The sequence below is a fragment of the Lemur catta genome, chromosome 14 (assembly GCF_020740605.2).
Source record: "Lemur catta isolate mLemCat1 chromosome 14, mLemCat1.pri, whole genome shotgun sequence".
Classification (NCBI taxonomy): domain Eukaryota; kingdom Metazoa; phylum Chordata; class Mammalia; order Primates; family Lemuridae; genus Lemur; species Lemur catta.
Window position 1 is genome coordinate 56,574,568 of NC_059141.1, and position 22,182 is coordinate 56,596,749.

A 22,182-nucleotide genomic window follows, 5' to 3' on the forward strand; every position below is an offset into this window, starting at 1 on the left:
ACAGTGGCTCACGTCTGTAATCCCAGCACTTTGGGAGGCCAAGATAGGAGGATCACCTGAGGCCAGGAGTTTTGAGACCAATCTGGGCAACATAGCAGGATGCTGTCTCTACAAAAATTTTTTTTAAATTAGCCAGATATGGTGGCACGTGACTGTGAATCCAGAGGTTGGAGGCTGCAATGAGCTATGATTGCACCACTGTACTCTAGCCTGGGTGACAGAGTGAGACCTCATCTCTAAAAATATAAAATTTAATTTAAAAATACAAATTAAAAAAAAAAGGAATGAAGTACTGATTCATGCTACAACATGGATGAACCTTGAAAACAGTATGTTAAGTGAAAGAAGCCAGTCACAAAAAACCACATATTGTATGAGTGCATCTATATGAAATGTTCAGAATAGGCAAGTCTATGCAGACAGAAAGTAGATGAGTGGCTGCATGTGGATGGGGAGGATAGGGGTGTTGGGGGGTGATGGCTAAAGGGTATGGGATTTCTTTTTGGGGTGATATAACCATTCTAAAATTGTGATGGATGCATAATTCTTGTACTAAAAACCATTGAATTATATACTTTATATCAGCAAATTATATATTTCAATAAACTCAAAATTTTGGGGGGTGCTGAGTGTGGTAGCTCACGTCTATAATCCCAACACTTTGGGAGGCTGAAGCAGGATTGTTTGAGCCCAGGAGTTAGAGGCTGTAGTGAGCTATGATCGCACCACTGCACTCCAGCCTGGGTGACAGAGCGAGACCCCATCTCTAAAAAAAAAAAAAATGTTTTTTTGTAAATCCTAGAAAATGTAAAAAACACTTTTCCCCCCCTAAGAGATAGGATCTCGTTCTGTTACTCAGGCTGCAGTGTAGTGGCATGATCATAGTTCACTACAGCTTCCATCTCCTGGGCTCCTGGGCTTCTCAGCCTCCTGAGTATGTAGGACTACAGGCATATGCTACCATGCTCCACTGAAAGTTGGTACACTATTGTCATGGTTCAGACAAGAGATAGTGCAGTTGTCAGCTAAGATAACGGTGGGCATGGAAAGTAAGAGGTAATTTAAGCTAAGTAGATAGTGACACTTTGTAGATCAAACATGAAAGTAAAATTTATAGGATATAGTTACTGACTGTGATTGATGAAGGGTGGTATATCTGTCAGTCAGAGTCTAATCAGGAGACAAATTACACAGAAACAGGTGACACAAAAATTTCCAACTTAGTAGAATGGTGGTGATAGTATATAACATTTTAATTGTCTAGCTTCATGCTAAATGCTGAGGATTCTAAGATGGCTTCTTCCCTTAAAGTGTTTCAGTTTAATAAGAGATTGACATGAGCAAGCACAATATAATAATTATATTTTCTAAAGTCAGCACATGAAGTAAAAAAAAATATTTTCAAAACTACCTTTAAAAATCCCTTAGGATAGGACTACCATAGGTCCTCTCAGTAGGTGTATTAGAGTCAGTTTTTCCTCCAGTATTGGAAGAAATCTGTAGTTGATCACCTGATGACATAGTTGGCTTGCTTTTAGGGGCTGTATTGTAGCCCATCAGACAGTCAATTATTTAATGAACACTTACTACTGGGCTATAGCGATATCCCTGTTCTCAAGGAGCTTACATTTTAGTGGAGGAGACAAACAGTAAACATGGAATTCCAGATACTTTTAAGTACTATAAAGAAAATTAAATGGAGTAATGAGTATATAACTGGTAGTGATATTGGTGGCAGTGGCGGCTACTAATGCTACAATATCAGGGAGTACCTCTTTGAAGAGATGACATTTGAGATGACACTGGAGAATATTTTAAGTAGAAACAATAGCAACGGCAAAGTCCTGAGAATCTCTGGTGTGTTTGGGCACAGGCTTGGTATGTTTGAACAAAAGGCCACTGTGACCAGAGCTTAGTAATTGAGAAGGAAGGTAAAAAGGGGTGAGAGGAGAGGGGTAGGCAGGGACTAGATTATATAGGGTCTAATAGACCACAGTCAGGAGTTTTGATTTTATTCTGGTTCTAGTGGGAACCTATTAAGTTTAATCAAAGGAATGATATGACGCAATTTATTCTTTAGAAAGATCACTATGATGTGGGGTTTCTTAACCAGCACTGTTGACATTTTGGGCTGAATATTTACTGTAGAAATTGTATGATATTTTATAGTATCCTACAACATTGTTGGACACTTAGTAGCATCTCTGGCCTCTACTCACTAGATGCTAGTAACACCCTTCCCCAGTTTTGACAACCCAAAATGTCTCCAAATATTGCCAAGTGTCCCCTGATGGACAAAATTACTGTTCTAACTGTACAAAAAAAGTATGTGTACTTAAACACCAGACTCTGACACAGTGTTGGAACATACAGTGGCCTTCAGAGGTATTTTGTTTTGTTTTTGCTAAGTTTATGTTCATATGCTCTGACTCCACTGTTAAATGTGCCACAGTGGACATCTGTAAAAGGTCCAGTTGAGTGCAAAAAGGGAGTACTGTAAATCTCCCCGAGGGAAGGCAAGGAAAAGGAGTAGGTCAGGAAGAGTTTCTTGGAGCAGGAGGGAGATGAGCAACCTTTGAATCAAGTCTAAATAGATGAATAATTGTAAAAAGGTGGGCAGTGCTTTCTAGACAGAGGAAACATGAGGAAAGTCTCTCTGATCGTGAAGTGCCTTTTATGCCAGGAAAGAAGGACAAGTTGAAAGGATGAAATGGGAAATGTAGTGGTAGTGTCTGAACAGGCTAATGGATATTTGGGCCTACAGCTCAGGAAAGTGGGCTGGAAATAAGAGGTTTGGAAAATATCCTCTTACAGTCATAATTAAGGCAGAGGGAGGGGTTGGGGATGAGCTCACCATAGAAGTAGTGTAAACAGAGTAGTAAGGACAGGCTTCTCAGGGAATACTCAGATTCTGGACCTCTCTGGGGCAGTAAGGGCAGCAAGGCTTGTTATTCGCCAGGTAGACTATTGGGAGCTGAGGAATTGATGCTGGGTACCCAGAGTGTTGTGCAGTTTTGTCTACCATTGTTGAATTTGGCAATGACGTACTTCAAGTATTAAATACTTTCCACTTCACCCCTGTTTGGGGGCCATGTTTATCCTCCTCTTCCCACTTAAAATGGTAATACACTCCATACCACCCCCATGAGGAAGCTTTTAGGTAGAAAAGCATGTGGGGTAATAGGTTGATGGTTTTCAACCTTTAGTGTGCATCAGAACCATCTGGAGGGCTTGTTAAAACAAATTACTGGACAGGAGTTTGAGTGGGTCTAAGGTGGAGTCTGAGAATTTGCATTACTAACAAGGTTTCCAGGTGGTGTTGCTAATTTGGGAACTACATTATGACAACCACTGTAAAAGGTAACAGACTGGTTTTTGCTGTGGAATACCAATTCCTTAACGAGTTAAGACATTAGTTTGAGCCCTTGTAACTGCCTCAAATGTTTAATGCTAATGTGTCTTTAATGCTCTGGGGCGTGAGGGGAACCTCGAATCCCTTTTGTAGTGGTTTTGATTAGTACATTTCCGGTTTCGACTATCTAGAATTCCCAATAAATATTAATTCCTTTCACAGAAGGCTAATAAAAAAACGCCATCTCCCAGAGGACAGCATTTTAGAGGCAGAGAGAGGCTGCACCGGCCTTCCAGTCTCAGCCCCTCTCTGCCGCCCACCACTGAAGGGGCCCTGGGATCCCCCCAGAACTGCTGCGACTTCCGAATTGACCTGAAAGAGCCCAAAAGAGATTGGGGGAGGGTCCCTGGGACCTCGCAACGTGATAAAAGGGGCTGGGCCACCCACAGGGAGGGGCTTTGCCTGCAGGTGGGGCCGAGGGGCGGGACCAAGCGAGAGTCCCCGCCCTCGCCGCGCTCTCGGGCTCCGGGGCGTTCCTGGTGGCGCCGCTGCGGTCACGGGCCTGCGCGGCGGCCCCGGCGCCCCGCCCTCCGCGGGCCCGCCCCGGCTCCATCTTGCGGGCGACGGGGTTGGGCTGTGACGCTGCTCCCGGGGTCAGGTGAGGAACGGCGCCCCCCTCCTTTTCCCACCTCGTAGTCCGCCTCGGTCGCCTCGCCCCCGACCCGCTCTGCGGCCTGCCGTCTCAGAGATGGCGGGGCCCTCCCTGCGTGTGCCCCGCGCCCGGGCGCAGCGGAGGTGCCCTGTGGGCCTCCTGGGTGGTGGCGACTCGGTGTGGGCGTCTCGGGACCCGGGCTGCCGGGCCGGGGCGCATTGGGTGGGACGGGCGAGGCGGCCGGTTGGCGGCCGGGAAGACGAAGTCCCGTCGGTCGGCCCCCTGGGCCACTTGGTGGTGCGGAGACCCGAGGGACGCCCTGCCCTCAGGCTGATGGAGCCCAGCTGGAAGTGCTGAGGCCAGAGGGTGGCCCTGCTGAAGCTACCTCAAGGGAGTAGGGAAACCAGCGAGCAGAACCGAAAGCTAAGTCTGGCCGGTGACTAGACTTTCCAGTGACACAGCGAATTTAGGGAAACTTGGGAAATTTGTATTGTGCTCAGTGAACGCTAGGGCGGAATGCACAAACTTCACGTTGCTCGGATTTACAATTCTTGGAAACTGTTTTAGGATAGCATTCCAGATTTGATTCCTGTTCCCTGACCAGCAGCAAACGTGTGAGGGTTCTAGTTCATCCCCAAGGAAACCAAGATACAGAGGGCGATGGCTGATGTCCACCATAAAGTGACAGAAATGAAGACTGTATGTTCCGACTGCCTTTTTTTATTAAGGGGAGAAAAAAGACTTTATCGTAAGCTGAAAGGAAACGAAAATAGACTGCGCAGTGCGGAGCGGGCCTTATGTCCGCATGGTCTCTGGCCTCTGCCTGCCTTTAAATTCCCTAATTTCTGCCAGCTGATAAGGAGCTAATCTGCTAAAGTAATCTGTCCTAATTAGGCAGCGAGTGTAATGAATTACCTGTTAGGCAAGGAAGGAGTTTCAAGCACTAGATAAGGCAGGTAGAAGAGAGAGTTTTGGCCACTGCAAACTTAAGCCATCTCTGAGTCCTCACTGGTGGGTGGGTGGCAGCCTACTTGTCCCTGCAGAAGACTAGCCATGCCTCATTCTTTATCCAAATTGCTGTCTGATTTAAATGGCCCTTCCGGACCTAGAGGCTGGTGTTGGAAAATCTTATCTGCTGATGTCCATCTTCAGCCGCCCTTCCTGTTTTGTGTCTTTACCCCCCATAAATTTGCAACAGCTGCCTTTTCTGTTCCTGGGCTTTATGCCATCTATGAGACACCTACAGTGAGACCCAACCCTTTTACTAGCTGACTCACTGGGTGGAGATGGTTTGGAGAACCAAGAATGATTTTCTTTTATAAGTGCTTGGTGATAGAAAATGTTTAAAAGAAAATAAAAGCTCTGGTTCACCAGTCTAGTCTTATTCCCTTGAGCAAAGTTAAGTAATTTGTTGAGTCATCCTGGGGTTTGTTTAGGTTTTTACAAAAACTTTTTAAAAAGTCTACTTTTTGAATAGATGATATGTGCACAATTCTGAGAGGACTAAAGGTACATTGAAAAGTAAGTCTCCTCATTGTGCCCCAGCTCTCCTCCCAGGAGGCAGCCACCATTTTCTACTTCAGGTATCTTTTCAGGGATATTCCATACATATACATCAGATCCCACAAGTTGAAGGTTCAGTCCCGCAAGACTGGACACCCCACCCCACCACCAGTCCCAAGTCTGATCCTCCAGAACTTCTGACAACTGGCTTCAAGTTGGGGTTCCCACTACCCCTCTTTGTGTTCAACTAATTTTCTAGAGCAGCTCACAGAATTCAGGGAAACATGTTCACCAGTTTATTACAAAGAATATTACAAAGAATACAGATGATGCATATGGAGAGCTTTGGAGGAAGGGATGCAGAGCTTCCATGCCCTTTCTGAGAGTGCAACCCTTCAGCAATCTCCACATGTTCAGTTATCTGGAAGCTCTCTGAACCCTGTCCTTTGGGTTTTTGTGGAGGCATCATTACATAACATGTAATGATTGATTAAACCACTGGTGATCAACTTAACCTTCAGCCCCTCTCCCCTCCCTGGAGGTTGGGGGTGCTGAAAATCTCAACCCTTTAATCCATCATGGACTTCCTGGTGATCAACCCTGTCCTGAAGCTACCTAGCCATCAGTCAACTCATTAGGATACAAAAAGGTATCACTTTGGAGATTAAGGATTTTAGGAATTGTATGCCAGGTTGTGGGGAGGGGGTCTCTATGTGTTGCCCAGGTTGATCTCAAACTCCTGGCCTAAACAATCCTCCAGTCTTGGCCTCTCTATGTGCTGGGATTACAGGTGTGAGCCACTACCCCTGGCCATCTGCTTTTAAATGTTTGAAATTTTCTGCCATGAGGTCAATAAACAATTGCAAAATAAAATAGTGAAAACATTTAAAACATTACTGGAAATTTTAGCAGTGACATGTTGATATTAAGAAACTGGCTGGGCATGGTGGCTCACGCTGTAATCCTAGCAGTCTGAGAGGCTGAGGCGGGAGGATTGCTTGAGGTCAGGAGTTCGAGACCAGCCTGAGCAAGAGTGAGATCCCCTTTCTACTAAAAATAGAAAGAAATTAGCTGGGCAACTAAAAATAGAAAAAATTAGCTGGGTGTGGTGGTGCATGCCTGTAGTCCCAGCTACTTGGGAGGCTGAGGCAGGAGGATCGCTTGAGCCCAGGAGTTTGAAGTTGCTATGAGCTAGGCTGATGCCATGGCACTCTAGCCTGGGCAACAGAGCAAGACTGTGTCAAAAAAAAAAAAAAAAACATACTAAGAAACTATTCATATCTTTGAAGTGTGATAATGACACGATTATATATATTATTTTTCAAGCACAATACATCATGACATTGAAACATGGTTATATTTTTTAAAACAGCCTTGTTAATTGTTTTTACAAAGTCTTTGGTTTTAGAGATATATACTGGAGTATATATAGGTTTATATGTAGTTTAAAAGGATATAATGTCTGGGATTTGCCTCAAAATAATCCAGTGGAGTGGTGGGGAGTGAGTGAGAGTATTGAAGAAACAAGATTATCCATGAATTGGTAGTTGTTGCAGCTGGGTGATGGATCCATGGGTTTATCTTTACTTTTGAATAAGCTTGAAATTTGCCATAATCAAAATAAAAAGCCAGGGCTTAATCCAGGTATATGTGATTCTAGAATGTTAACTTTTAACTGTTACACCATTGTTTCCCATAATATGGTTTCACCATACAAGAGGATTTCTGTGGCACCTAGAAAGCATTTTTTAATAATTATGTATTCATTTTAATATTACTGTCTATTTGTGGTGAGAAACCTATGGTAAGTTTTGCATTTATGGAAGTGGTATAAAACAAATTTAAGTAAAAAATTAATTGGCTTAAAGAAAAATATTAAATAATAGTACCAGTAAATTGAGGTATGACAAAAATTGTGTGGTATGACAAGGAAGTTGAAACTTTTGCTATACCAACTCCGTTACCTCAAATTGTGAAATGAAGAAGTATTTTATAAGCTTCTACCACCAATATCCACATTTTAGTGACTTGCAGACTCTTTTGAAAGAAGAAATATTTTGCATAAAACCTTGTGTGTCTGTCTGTATATCTTCAAAATCTTTAATCCTTATAAGAAATTACAGAGAACATTTTTTATTGTTACAGAATGTCATACCCAGGCTATCCCCCTACAGGCTACCCACCTTTCCCTGGATATCCTGTAAGTATTGCCACTTATAATACTAAAATAATTCATGTCCTCGAAATAGGTGTTGTATAGGAGTAGCCTGTTCCTGATCCACAGATATGCTAGATCAGAGGTACTGTGTAGAATAAGTGAATGACGGCAGGGGTTATGGGGGAACTCAAAAGCACTTGCCTCATCTACAGCCAGCTATAGCCTGATTCGGCCATGGGGGGAGGCCATCCCAGTGTTGCTAGATACTCCAATTCTTCAGGTAAAGCCGGGAACCTGGATTTTATGTGAAATTCCCTCCATTTTTTTTTTTCTTTTAGTGGAGGTGCTGGGGATTGAACCTGGGGCCTCAGGCACCAAATTTTTAAAAATTTGGAAGTTTTTAAAAATGTTAACTGGCCAATAAGACATTTATGTAAGCTAAGTCCATCCCATGAATCACTGGTTTTTAGCCTTCGTGTTAGAAGGTTATTAAAATAATTAAGAAGGGCTTGACTCAGTAACAAACTGCAGTGGATCAGAGGGCCCTGGATTTGTGGTTCTGAGATTTTTAGTATTTGGAGTACATTTTATAAGTGTGCTACAGAGTTCCACCTTGTTGATAGCTGTACTACTGTGAGGACTAAACTTAGAGCTGAGGTATAAGTAAGAATTAAACATTTCAGTTTCATACTCTTAAGTATGAAGTGCTATTATCTAATGCTGGGAGAACAGAAAGAGGCCTATACAGGTTAATGATAATATGTATATACTCATACAAAGTGAACATATAGCTGTTGTGAATTTATCACAGGAAGGATGAGTACTGTGAATATGTTCCCAAGTCCGTATGTATTAAACTGGACTCTGGCAACCATTTCAGTCAGTGTAATTGCCGAAACAGACAACTCCCAAATCTCAGTGGCTTAGCACAATGAAAACATATTTCTTGCTTGCTTCAGTCTCCTGGAAGTCAGTGGTGCGGTAGGAGTTGGGTGGGAGGAGGCTTTGTTTCATGTAGTATTTCAGGTTCCCAGACTTCTCCTTTGTATTGATTTTATAATACCATCCTTTGGCGCCTTAGAGTCTTCCACTGGATCCTCTACTCATGGCTGACAGATGAAGGAAGAGAGAGAACATAGAGGATTGGGCAGAGGTGTTTAGGGGCTAGGCTGGAAGTGGTGTATATCATTTCTGTCTATGTTTATTCACTGGTATTCAATCATGTGGTCCTACCTAACTGTAAGGGGGTCAGGGAAATGTAATGTCTCTAGCTTTGTGGCCTGGGGAGGAAGAGTTTAGTGAACATGTAACAATTTGTGCCACTCTTAGACATTTTGTGGTCTGAACTGTGAAGTCCAAAATGTCACACTCCGTTTGTGACTCAGGTCATCTTTTTTTTTTTTTTTTTTAATATTATGCAGCAAATCCAGGTGTGTTGCAAGAAAGCTATGAATTCCTTTTTCCTTTTTTTTTTGAGACAGTATCCTGCTCTGTTGCCTAGGCTAGAGTACTGTGATGTCGGCCTAGTTCAGAGCAACTCCTGGGCTCAAGTGATCCTTCTGTCTCAGCCTTCCAAGTAGCTGGGACTATAGGCTTGCACTACCACATGTGGCTAATGTTTTTCTATTGTTCTTGCTCAGGCTGGTCTTGACCTCCTGACCTCAAGCAATCCTCCCACCTTGCCCTCCCAGAGTGCTGGGATTATAGGTGTGAGCCACCACACTGGGCCCATGCATTTCCTCTTTAGGGTATAGAGAGAGGAGGATCTTTCTCATGTTTCCAGATGCTAGGAAAATGAAGAAACTAATGAGCTTTGTTAGTTGCTGCAACCTTGAGGTTTGTGAAGAACCTGGTTCCGACTGCCAAATAGAGAAAAAAAAAAAACCCTCTTTGCCTCACCCAAGTAGAATTAAATTTAACTGTATTCTGACAAGTGTCCTGAGAAACTAGTATACCTATGAACTAGAATAAGATACCAAGATTTTTAATGGGACTTGTAAAAAGTTAAAGAAGCTAGAACTTAATGGTAATCTCTGTTCTTTATTTTTAGATGGGTCATATTTTTCTGTGAGCACATTCATTTAAAATTATTCTCATTTTTCAGCCTGCAGGTCAGGAATCGTCTTTTCCCCCTCCAGGTCAGTATCCTTATCCTAGTGGCTTTCCTCCAGTAGGAGGAGGTGCTTACCCACAAGTGCCAAGTAGTGGCTACCCAGGACCTGGAGGCTACCCTGCACCTGGAGGTTACCCATCCCCTGGAGGCTATCCTGGTGCCCCACAGCCAGGGGGAGCTCCATCCTATCCTGGAGGTGAGTTATGGGTGTGGAATTAGTAATGATTTGGGATTGTTGTAACATTTGTTCCTTCTCTCCTTTATGCTGTTCATTCTAGCTTGTTTTGTATGAGATCAGAGTCACTCTTAGCTAACCTTAGATGGTAAGGGACCCAGCTGGCAAGATAGAGGGATAAAAGTTCTCAGGGGGTATGAAAGCTGGGAGCAGTTTCAGAAATTCTGTTGTGAAGGGAATTGCAATAAATTTAATGGTAATAAAGGACGAACATATAATCCTTTGGTTATTTGTAATCTTTGTTTGTTTGTTTTTTAAATGGACAAACGGTTGCTTCATATGGTTATTTGTAATCTTAAGACATGATTAAGATACTTGGATTAACATGACTATGACCTTTAGGACAGCCTTATCCAAAGGTTAAAAAAAAAAAGACTTTTGTAAGTTAATAAGGAAGATGAATAAAGTAAAATTTAAAAATTTTTATGTTTTCAGGGGAAGGGGTTGGTGAGACGTTGAAGTTCTGAGTTTAGACAAAAAGGGACTGCTGTTACAGCATTAATAGCATATTTTTTCCATTGTTAACAGTGGATGTTTTTCTAAAGTTATCTCTGCAATCATGTACTGTCACTGTAGTTTTTTGAACTGTTCTTTTCTCTAGTTCCTCCAGGCCAAGGATTTGGAGTCCCACCAGGTGGAGCAGGGTTTCCTGGCTATCCACAGCCACCTTCACAGTCTTATGGTGGTGGTCCAGCACAGGTCCCACTACCTGGTAGGTACCAGCTGCCCACAGAAAAATAGTATCATGGTATTTTGAGTTTTTCAATTGCCTGCCATCGAGAGAACTTAGTTTATGTTTGGGATGGTCTTCAGTAAATGTTTATGCATTTCAATAAATAATTTTAAATATATGGTTTCATGAAATATATTAATTTGATGGAAAAGCTTAATAAAATGAAGCTGACCGGGTGCGGTGGCTCAAGCCTGTAATCCTAGCACTCTGGGAGGCCGAGGCGGGAGGATTGCTCCAGGTCAGGAGTTCAAGACCAGCCTGAGCAAGAGTGAGACCCTGTCTCTACTAAAAATAGAAATTATCTGGACAGCTAAAAAAATACATAGAAAAAAAATTAGCTGGGCATCATGGCACATGCCTGTAGTCCCAGCTACTCGGGAGGCTGAGAGGAGGATCACTTGAGCCCAGGAGTGGGAGGTTGCAGTGAGCTATGCACTGCGTCACTGCACTCCAACCTGGGCGACAGTGAGACCTTGTCTCAAAAAAAGGGTTCTTATGACCAAAGCTGGTTTTAGATTCAGTAAATTATAATATTTAAAAAATGATCCTGGTGAATATCATAGTGTGAATGTTCTTATGTTTCCATATTCATAATAATCAATGCTGTTTTCAAAAATTCAATTATGTAATGCCTATTTGCTGTACATTTTCTTTCTTTCTTTCTTTCTTTTTTTCTTTTTTTTCTTTTTTTTTTTTAACGTATAGGTGGCTTTCCTGGAGGACAGTATCCTGGAGGACAAGCTCCTTACCCTAGTCAGGTATGTTTACTCCTACTTTTTTTGTTTCTGTTTTTGTTTTTGAGACAGGGTCTCACTCTGTCACCCAGACTGGAGTACAGAGGTGCAATCACAATACTGTAACCTTGAACTCCTGAGCTGGAGTGATCCTTTCACCTAAGCCTTCCCAGGAGCGGGGATTATGGGTGCGTGCTATCATGCCTGGCTAATTTTTAAGTTTCTTTGGCTGGGGGGGGTGGTCCTCATGTTGCCCAGGCTGATCCCAAACTCCTGGCCTCCAGCAATCCTCCTGCCTCAGCATCCCAAAGTGCTGGGATTACAGGCATGAACCGCCATGCTTGGCCTAATCCTACCTTTTAAGTTTAGTCTAGGTAAAAGGATAATGCCAAAGAAGGGCACCACTCCTTTGCTGACATTAGAGGTTTCCACGAAGCAGAGGAAACGGTCTGTGACAGTAACTTAACACTTTAATTTTTGCTTCGGTTAGACCTTGTGCTCTCTTTAGTCTATCTGCTTTAAATACTGTCCTGATACCTTTGATAAGATAAGCGTAGGTCCTTCTCACAGGTGATGATGCTCATGGTTTATCCTAGAGATTCACAATGGCTCTTGGCATTGGTTTTAGTTCCATTACCTCTTCCCTGCCCTTACTAGCAGTTATAACTATGAACTTGGGCAATTTGTTGATTGGTATTTCTGGCAGTGGTTTATGAATGGTGGTTTTTGTTTTCCACTTTTACCTTTCTACTTCCCACTTTTCTTTCAGATCAATACAGAGTCCTTTCCTTCCTATCCTGTTTTCTCTCCTGTTTCTTTGGATTATATCAGTGAAGTGAGTAAGGTTTTCTACTGTTGACTAATCACTGGGTACCCTATATGTGCTTTCAGTTGTTTCTGATTTCTCATATATTTATCTCTCACTACTTCCTTTAGGACTCAGATGTTATCTATTTTATCTTTATGTTCCTGTAGAGATTGGCAGGGCTTTAACCATGGTAGCCAGTTAAGTCTTGACTTGATTTTTTAGTAGCCCTGCTGGGAAACTCTCTGATTTCATATATCAGATCTTTACCCTATCTCTGTATAGCTCTTTAACTTAATACTGTTTTATTCTTAAATTGCCTTGTTAATTTTTTTATATCATATTCAAGTTACTAGGAAAATAAGCAGTATACTTTTATGCTTAGATTTGTCTTGATTTTCTTATTGATTGTCATACTGTATATTTATAAAGATGTAGCATTTTCAAGCTTGTTTTAGCCTGGAGTAGGAGAAGGATTACAGTATCAGAAGAGAAGCACCTTAGTGATACTTTTTTTTGGTGGGGGGTGGTGGGAGGGCTCACTTTCCTGATTTGAGGAATTTGAGCTTTAGAGAGATTGAGAAACTTGTCTAGGACTCACAGCTATTATTGAAAGACAAGATTTATAACTTTAATTTCACAGGTTTGACCATCTTTTCTCCTGCAAGTTGGATGTCTGGGTATCCGTTAGCAGGAGAAAATTCTGCCTGAAGGGGTGCATAGGTCTTTCCTATCTGTTCTAGAATGAGCTCTGGTAATAAAATGCTTATATCCTTGCCCTCAAACCCAAACACTGGCCTTCTTTCCTAAGAACGATGTCTCTGGAAGTCTTTAAGTTTCTTTGTTAGAAACTTATTGGAAGTCCTGATTTGGATTTTATGCCTTTTGTTCTCAGCCTGCTGCGATGACTCAGGGCACTCAAGGAACAATCAGACCAGCTGCCAACTTCGATGCTATGAGAGATGCAGAAATTCTCCGTAAAGCAATGAAGGGTTTTGGTAAGGAAAACAGGTGTTTGTCTTTTATATTGCTAATAAGTTAAAGTGATTAATTCTAAAGTAAAAATGAACTGTTAACAAACCCACAATGGGGGGGTTCTCTGTTGCTCGCCGCACAGAAAGCCAAGTACTGAGACAATGAGGATTGTCCAGGAAGAAAGGATTTATTACAGTGGATGTATCTACTGGGAGGGGGAGGTATGAACTGTCTCAGATCTGTGTTCCCAATCAACAGGGTCAGGTTTTTCTGGAGGTGAAATGAATAATGCATGAGGGGAGTGAGCATCATTACATGTTTGGGGTGGAATGCAGGGCACGCAAGTAAAGTGAGAAATCATGCTAGTACACAGATCCCATGATCAAAGAATGGTGGATAAGTCCCTCCCAGGGTGGGGATTTTAGTAGTATAATGAGCTGGGCATTAATATTGGTCATTCGTTCAGCCTTGTGTGCAGGCAGGATGCAGGGAGTAGGCTGCCTAGGGGGCCTTAGGGCACAATCTGTGGTGGCGCATCGCTTATCTTCTCTGGTCAAACCAATGGAGTAAGGCTTGAAAAGGCTGGGAAAGAAACACAAAAGGGAATGCATCAGTGCAACAGAAAGTTACAAAGTTCTGGTGAGCAAATCTTACTGGCCTGGGAACTTGAAGCATAAGAAAACTAGAAAAAAACTATAAAAAAATTTTTTTTTTGTTTATGGAGCTGGTTATAAAACCTCATATCATAAACCAAGTTTATGTGTCAGCCTTGGTACACACACCTCAATTTAATCTAGTACCTAGTACCTTGTAAGCATTCTAAGAGATAACCTTAAGGAGCACCCAGCACAGACTTTGTCCTCACTTAAACATGTCTGGAGCTGGGCATGGTGGCCCACACCTGTAATCCTAGCACTCTGGGAGGCTGAAGTGGGAGGATCACTTGAGCTCAGGAGTTTCAGACAAGCCTGAGCAAGAGTGAGACTCTGTCTCTACTAAAAATAGAAAAAATTAGCCAGGAGTGGTGGCACATGCCTCTGGTCCCAGCTACTCGGGAGGCTGAGGCAGGAAGATTGCTTGAGCCCGGGAGTTGGAGGTTGCAGTGAGCCATGATCACACCACTGCACTCTAGTCAGGGCACTAGAGCAAGACTCTCTCTCAAAAAAAAATGTATGGTTCTTCCAGGGACAGACGAGCAAGCAATTGTGGATGTTGTGGCCAACCGTTCCAATGATCAGAGGCAAAAAATTAAAGCAGCTTTTAAGACCATGTATGGCAAGGTATGTTTTTTTCTTGAGTGGACATCGGCAGTGGCCAGTAGACTCTGCATTCATGTCAGATTGGAATACTATCTTTTTATTAGTATCTGCGGGTACAGAGAGACAGCTAGACTTCAGAGACCTCAGAAGTGGTATATTTGCTATTTGCTTCTCTTAGGAGCCTTTTTCGGCCAGGTATGGTGGCTCACGGCTGTAATCCTAGCACTCTGGGAGGCAACGCGGGAGGATCACTTGAGGTCAGGAGTTCGAGACCAGCCTGAGCAAGAGCGAGACCTCATCTCTACTAAAAATAGAAAAAGTTAGCCAAGTATAGAGTCCCAGCCACGTGGGAGGCTTGAATTATTCTCTGTTTCATGTATCTCTTGTCTTTGTATCTGTTACAGTGGTAGAACTGCAGTAAGGATTTGTTATTAGTCAGGCATGGTGGCATGTGCCTGTAATCCCAGCTGCTTGGGAGGCTAAGGGGGAAGGATCACTTGCACCCAGGAGTTCCATACCAGCCTGGGCAACATAGTAAGACCTCATCTCAAAAACAACAACAAAATAATTATTATTGTTTATTGATAGAATGAATAAAATACATCTGTTTGAGTATAACAAACTTTAAATATATTTCTTACATAATCAGATTTGAAATTCAGGTTTTTATAAAGCAAGTCTATTTCCATATGTTTTTTAGAGACAGGGTCTTTCTCTGTTGCCCAGGCTGGAGTGCAGTGGTGTGATCATAGCTCACTGTAACCTTGATTTCCTGGCCACAAGTGATCCTACTGCCTGGGCCTCCCAAAGTGCTGGGATTAGGCATGAGCCACTGTACCCAGCCCCATATTTTCTATAAAAAGATGTCAGTGACAAAATTTGGAGAGCACCTGTACTAAGTTTGCATTTGTAATTAATATAGGATTTAATCAAAGATCTCAAATCAGAGTTAAGTGGAAATATGGAAGAACTAATCCTTGCCCTGTTCATGCCTCCTACATATTATGATGCCTGGAGTTTACGGAACGCGATGCAGGTACTACATGTTATTTGTTGTATTTTACCCTAGTTCATGTGTAAAACCCCACAAATGATCACAGTTCTGAATTTACAGTGATAAAGCAATACATTATTTCACATCATCTGAATATACACTTTTTTGATTCTAGAGAACAAATACTTGGTGAAACAGTAAGATTTAATTACTTCTAGAAATTTTGATTTTCTTTTATATAATTCTCCCTTCATTTCACATAGGGAGCAGGAACTCAGGAACGTGTATTGATTGAGATTTTGTGCACAAGAACAAACCAGGAAATCCGAGAAATCGTCAGATGTTATCAATCAGAATTTGGACGAGACCTTGAAAAGGACATTAGGTCAGATACATCGGGGCATTTTGAACGTTTACTTGTATCCATGTGCCAGGTGAGTGTAACATGAATGCATGTGTGTGGGTGAAGGGAACTTTATGGCCTATTGCCAGTGAGCATTCTTTATTCCTTTTGATACTTAGCAACCTTGAAATATTGCCATTTTTAAGAGGGGCAACACTGAATCCAGCGTACAGATGTCTTTGTAGTTACTATTGGGATTTATTTCTGCAAATTTGGCTTTTGTAAGGAATCAGAAATTAACCTCTTTAAGGTTGTATGGAATCAGAAACCAGCTTGAGGCTCTGTGGCTAGAATGAAACTGTTCATTCATTCATTCATTCATTTATTTTGACTCATAGTCTCACTCTGTCAGCCAGGCTAGAGTGCAGTGGTGTGGTCATAGTTCACTGCAGCCTTGAACTTCTGGGCTCAAGTGATCCTTCCACCTCAGCTTCCATAGTAGCTAGCGCTACAGGCGTGCACCACCACTCCTGCCTAATTTTTTTATTTTTTGGGAAGAGGAGGTCTCGTTATGTTGCCCAGGCTGGTCTTGAACTCCTGGCCTCAAGCAATCCTCCCACCTCGGCCTCTCAAAGTGCTGGGATTACAGGTGTGACCCACTGCACCTGGCCTGAAACTATACATTTAAGCTTGTCACTGTCCTGCCTATTACACTGGACCATTAACTAAAGACACGCAGGACTGCTTTGGAAGTGCTAGAGGAGATGAGGACCATGTGAGAAGAGCCAGAAATGCAGAAAAATATTTTAGGGTTCACAGTAATACTGTGATTAGCACCTTCCTTATTCTAATTCCCCAGATGTGCTAGAGAATTGACAGAAAATACTCTAATTAGGGTATTTGGAATGGTATTAGGAACACACTTGGAATGAGATGATGAGGGTGTGTTTGATAGAGATGATGCAGAAGACTATTCAATATCAGAAGGTATGGGCTGTCCTGCTAGTGCACAGGGTTGGACTGTCTTGGGGGATCTAAAAGCAGAGGAGGGGCTCCTAAGAGCCAGGGGAAGTAGTTGCAGAAAGGATCGAGCACAAAAGTGAGTGGATGTGGAAATGAAAAGAAAGCAAATGGGTTGAAGGAAACTGAATTTACCTACATCAGAGTAACAGAGCAGGGAAGCAGGTTAGGATGTAAAAGGAACAAGAAGAAGGAAAAACAGCAGGAACAGACATTTAATGCTAAAGAATGATTATTAAGACTTTACATGAGGTGCATAGTTTTTCTTTATGCAAGGTTTGAGGCCATACCTTTTCCAGGGTGTGAGCAGAAGAATAGCTAGGAAAATGGGACTATGTTGTATGTATAAATCCAAAGGCAAAAATCTGGGAAGTTTGGCCGGGTGCGGTGGCTCACGCCTGTAATCCTAGCCCTCTGGGAGGCTGAGGCGGGTGGATCGCTCGAGGTCAGGAGTTCAAGACCAGCCTGAGTGAGACCCCGTCTCTACTAAAAATAGAAATAAATTATCTGGCCAACTAAAAATATATATATAGAAAAAATTAGCTGGGCATGGTGGCGCATGCCTGTAGTCCCAGCTACTTGGGAGGCTGAGGCAGTAGGATCGCTTAAGCCCAGGAGTTTGAGGTTGCTGTGAGCTAGGCTGACGCCACGGTACTCACTCAAGCCTGGGCAACAGAGTGAGACTCTGTCTCAAAAAAAAAAAAAAAAATCTGGGAAGTTTTTCCTGAGCACCTTTACCTGTGCTTTATTCAGTTGCCCATTTAGAATATGCCTGCACATATTCCTTGTGTCAGGTGCTCTTCAGAAGACAGTTCTCCACCTTCAAGGAGCATCTTTCCAATCTTTCTGTTTTGTTCATTGAAGGGTCACTGAGACTGTAGAGGACAGCCTTTCCTTGGTTTGGGTTTGGGTTTCTATTTTTGAGAGAAACCAGCTGCCTACCTCCCACCTTGCCTCCTATCCCAGGGAAGAATTTGGTATACAAACTGGCATAGTCTAGCAGAACTTCAGTTATTTATAGCTTCTAAAAAGCTCGTGTGTCATTTTTACGTATGTAGTAGTAATAAATACATATTAAGGTTACACTTAGATGAAGGAAAGGAAGTTTATGAAGCCTCCGTATTATATCCTTCCTCCCTAGACTTAAACTCCTTGAGGGCAGGGACCTTGTCTATCTTGTGTCCCTGCCACCTAACATAATGCCTGATACAAAGAAAGTGCTCAATACCTTTCAGTTGTATGCATGAATACAAAGTAGAACTCAGTACAATGCATGCTGATTTTAAATCCAAGCTAAGGAGAGTTATACTTTCTCCATTTCAGTGGTAGTTTATATCTCCTAGTGGAAATATTTTTGTTTATACCTTTTCTGGTTTAATTTAGCTCTCAAATCTCTGAAAGCTCTCATGTTAACATAACATCATTAAACCATGATCATTTATTTAAATTGTCCCTTTAAATCCCAAAGTGACTAGGTTGGAACAAAAATTTAATAGAACTTTTATTTCCTTCTACTAATTCCTGCCTTCCTCTTTTGCAGGGAAATCGTGATGAGAACCAGAATGTAAACCACCAAATGGCTCAGGAAGATGCTCAGCGTCTCTATCAAGCCGGTGAGGGAAGACTAGGGACAGATGAATCTTGCTTTAACATGGTCCTTGCCACGAGAAGCTTTCCTCAGCTGAAAGCTACCATGGAGGCTTATTCTAGGGTATGAACGTTTCCTTTGAGGATTTGGCTTCTATTCTAAGATGTGAAAATATTTAACCCTGTAATTTTTCTTTGCAGATGGCTAATCGAGATTTGTTAAGCAGTGTGGGCCGTGAGTTTTCCGGATATGTTGAAAGTGGTTTGAAGACCATCTGTAAGATACTTTTGTGCTTTGTTTTGCTTTGTTTTTAAATGAATGGGAGCTTTGAATAGTCTGTTCCCATTAAGTGATGATAATTAATATAGCCTCCTGGAATCTGCTTAGGCAGTAGCTGAGCTAATCCTATATTTTTTAATGCAATTTCCTATGAATGGTTGGTGTGATCACATAAGGTTGTTTTGCGATTATTTGGCTTTCATCTATAATGACTTTCTTGGGACCGATGCAACAGTGTCTCATAGATTGTAGCACTTCCTTTAAGGTGAATGGGAACGCCCTAAGGAACTACTAGTGCCACATAAAACATTTTGAGCCCCCCAAACATATCTTTTAAGTCCTCAGCCCTATGAGACCCTTTTCCCTTTTGAAATTAAACAAACGATTTCATTCCCATTTATAATATAGGACTAAGGAGAATATTAGTAACACATTGGTATTAGCAGTGGAATGTGTTATAAATGTTACTATAGTAATTGTAGTGAAAGTAAAAACATACAGGTAGTGCATCTCTGTCATCTGCAGGGGGAGGCTTTGCTAAGTGAATTTTCCAAAGAGAAAACCTGTCAGATTTCTGAGCATCGCTTTGAAATCTTTGCTCAAATCTGTGTTTTCTCTTTTAAATTGGAGAGTATCTCATATCCTTCTCTGAGCCAGATGATATTCTTATCTTTTAGAATTCAGATTTTTTGTCATTCCTTTTGGTGTGAGGTATTACTAGGGCATAGATGCTACAGATTTTTATACTGTAAAGGGAAGACATGTACAGAATCTAAGTCACTGCAACTATGGAGAGAAAATAAGATTTATTGGCCAAAGGGGATCTTCTAGAATTGAAGGTAATCTGTCTGATGCAGTTAGGAAGTTGGATGCTGAGAAAAATCAAGGGGGGGAAAGAACATCCCCAACTCACCTCAGGTTTCTGAGATGATTACATAGAAAATAATCAGTGGTGGTAGCCTGGACACAGTGGCTCATGCCTGTAGTCCCAGCCCTTTGGGAGGCCAAGGCAGGAGAATCCCGTGAGGCTAACAGTTCAAGACCAGCCTGGGCAACATAGTAAGACCTCAAACTTACAAAATATTGAAAAAATTAGCTGGGCAAGGTGGTGCATGCCTGTAGTCCCAGCTACTCAGGAGGCTGAGGCTGAGGCTGAGGCTGAGGCAGGAGGTTTGAGCCTAGAAGTACAAGGTTAGAGTGAGCTGTGATAGCATAGCTGCACTCCAGCCTGACACAGTGAGATTGTGTCTCTTTCAAAAAAAAAAAGAAAGACACACAGGCAGGCTGGAAGGGATAAATGAAGTTGGAGGGGTAGACTTGTTTGTCAAGTCATGATTCCATTTCTGAAGCGTGTCTAACTTGCAGTGCAGTGTGCCCTGAACCGCCCCGCCTTCTTCGCTGAGAGGCTCTACTATTCTATGAAAGGTGCCGGCACAGATGACTCCACCCTGGTCAGGATTGTGGTCACTCGAAGTGAGGTGAGACAGGGCTTTTTCTCTTTGGTCTTACTTGATGTTGCATGTTGATGTCTTAAAAATTTCCCAATTGGTTGTTAGTTCGGCATGACAGATGTTAAGAAAGAGCTCTTTGTCACTGGTGAGAGCGGTGGTATTAACATGAGGCACAGTATTCACTTTCTGTGGCTGCGCGAGAGGCTTGCGTGAGTGAAACAAAGCCGTGGTGCCTCCATGAAGGCAGAAACCAAGAGTTTTCCTACTTGAGAAGGTCCGTGGAGAGCACTAGTTTACGGGAAGCTGAAGACATTTATCTTTCGGTTTTTACTTTGCATATATAAAAAATTACATGAAAGAGCTATGTAAATTAATCCTATTGGATATCAAAGTTCTCAAAATTTAGCATCCCTTATTAAAACGATTTTTAAAAAATTCATTATCTCTTTACCGAAATATAGCCTCAGATTTTTTTACCTTAGATTGATATATTGATCGAACTTTTTAAAATTTAAAGAACATATACTACTAGATTTTACTAAAGAAGGTAGATCATTTTTTAAGAAAACAACCAAAATATGTTGAAAAAACTTTATTTGTTGTTAGGCTTAAATTTTCTAAGCAGGATCTTTTTTTAAGTGGTGATATAATATGCAGAACATAAAATTTGGTGTTTTAACCATTTTTAAGTTGCATTTAGTACATTCATATTGTTGTGCAACTGTTGCCATCAGCCATCTCCAGAACTCTTCAGCGTGTAAAACAGACTCTACCCATTACATAGTAACTTCTGTCCCTATGTCTGACTTCTCTAGGTACCTCAGATGAGTGGAGTCATTCAGTATTTGTCCTTTTGTGACTGGCTTCTTTCACTTAGCCTAATGTTCTTAAGGTTTATCCATGTTCTAGCGTGTGCCAGAATTTCCTTCCTTTTTGAGGCTGAATAATAGTCCTTATGTATATGCTGCCTTTTGCTTATTCATTTATCTGCCTAGGCACACGTGGGTTACTTCCACTGTTTGGCTGTTAATACTGCAGTGAGTATGGGTGTACAAATACCTGTTCAAGTCCCTGCTTTCACTTTTGGGTGTATACCTAGAGGTGGAATTGCTGGATCATATTGTAATTCTATGGGGCTTTTTCGTTTTTCAGTTTGTTTTTAGGAATCACCATACCATTTTCCACAGCAGCTATACACTTTTCCGCAATGCACAAGTGTTCCCATTTCTTGACATCCTCATCAACACTTACTATTCTCTATTTTGATACTAGCCATCCTACCAAATGTTTGTTAAATGACTACTTTTTGGAATAATAGATGAAACTAGTACTGCCCTTGTCCAATATTTTACAGAGCAGTGAATCAGACCTTTATTGGGTATGAATGTCAGCTATAACATATCAGTCACTTGGTGATTCTTCCCCCCCTCAGCTTTCATTACGATCTTGTCATTATTTAAATGCCAGTTTTAATAAATACTAGTTTTCTTTTGACAGATTTTTTTCTAACATCAGAAATATCATTTCTTATGCAGATTGATCTTGTGCAGATAAAACAGATGTTTACTCAGATGTATCAGAAGACCCTGGGCACAATGATTGCAGGTGACACGAGTGGAGATTATCGAAGGCTGCTTCTGGCCATTGTGGGCCAGTAGGAAGGATTTTTTTTTTTTTTTTTTTTTTACATGAATGAAGCTATTCGTAGCTTATCCTTCAAAGCAGTGACTGACCTGCATGCAGCAATATCAACCATCAAGTAACCAAAAGAGGTTTTTACTAAGGACTATGTCAGGGTAATGTGCTTGGTCTGCACATGTTGTTCTTGCCTTAATTCTAATTTTTTTCTTTATATACAATCAGTGTAAAGCCATATCACTATGATGTAATATCATAATGTTTCTTAAGCTTCATTCGAATCTTATTCTAATCAGGATGTCAAATCAAATAAAAATCAAAATAATCTCTAATTCTGTGTAATAATGTAT

General features: G+C 41.7%; 1 protein-coding gene across 2 annotated transcripts; it reads left to right on the forward strand.

Annotated features, from left to right (window-relative positions):
• Window positions 1–3,905: 3,905 nt before the first annotated feature.
• On the forward strand, window positions 3,906–22,164 carry ANXA7 (annexin A7). Of its 2 annotated transcripts, XM_045569007.1 has the most exons (14): window positions 3,906–4,010; window positions 7,653–7,707; window positions 9,770–9,974; window positions 10,615–10,725; window positions 11,452–11,504; window positions 12,250–12,315; window positions 13,181–13,283; window positions 14,446–14,540; window positions 15,442–15,555; window positions 15,777–15,947; window positions 18,417–18,587; window positions 18,665–18,740; window positions 20,109–20,221; window positions 21,730–22,164. In XM_045569007.1, the coding sequence occupies exons 2-14, from the start codon at window positions 7,654–7,656 to the stop codon at window positions 21,850–21,852; spliced, it is 1,455 nt and encodes a 484-aa protein (XP_045424963.1). In that variant the 5' UTR covers window positions 3,906–4,010; window position 7,653; the 3' UTR covers window positions 21,853–22,164. The 2 variants fall into 2 exon arrangements, with proteins under 2 accessions (XP_045424963.1, XP_045424964.1); XM_045569008.1 differs by lacking the exon at window positions 12,250–12,315 and having other exon boundaries at window positions 3,907–4,010.
• The last annotated feature ends 18 nt before the right edge of the window (window positions 22,165–22,182 follow it).

What these genes read in the sequence shown, in the direction of transcription:
- ANXA7 (XM_045569007.1), top strand. Translation starts at nt 7,654, where the DNA reads ATGTCATACCCAGGCTATCCCCCTACAGGCTACCCACCTTTCCCTGGA. An exon ending in CACCTTTCCCTGGATATCCT is followed by an intron (nt 7,708 to 9,769) that starts GTAAGTATTGCC and finishes CTCATTTTTCAG; the next exon opens with CCTGCAGGTCAGGAATCGTC. An exon ending in AGCTCCATCCTATCCTGGAG is followed by an intron (nt 9,975 to 10,614) that starts GTGAGTTATGGG and finishes TCTTTTCTCTAG; the next exon opens with TTCCTCCAGGCCAAGGATTT.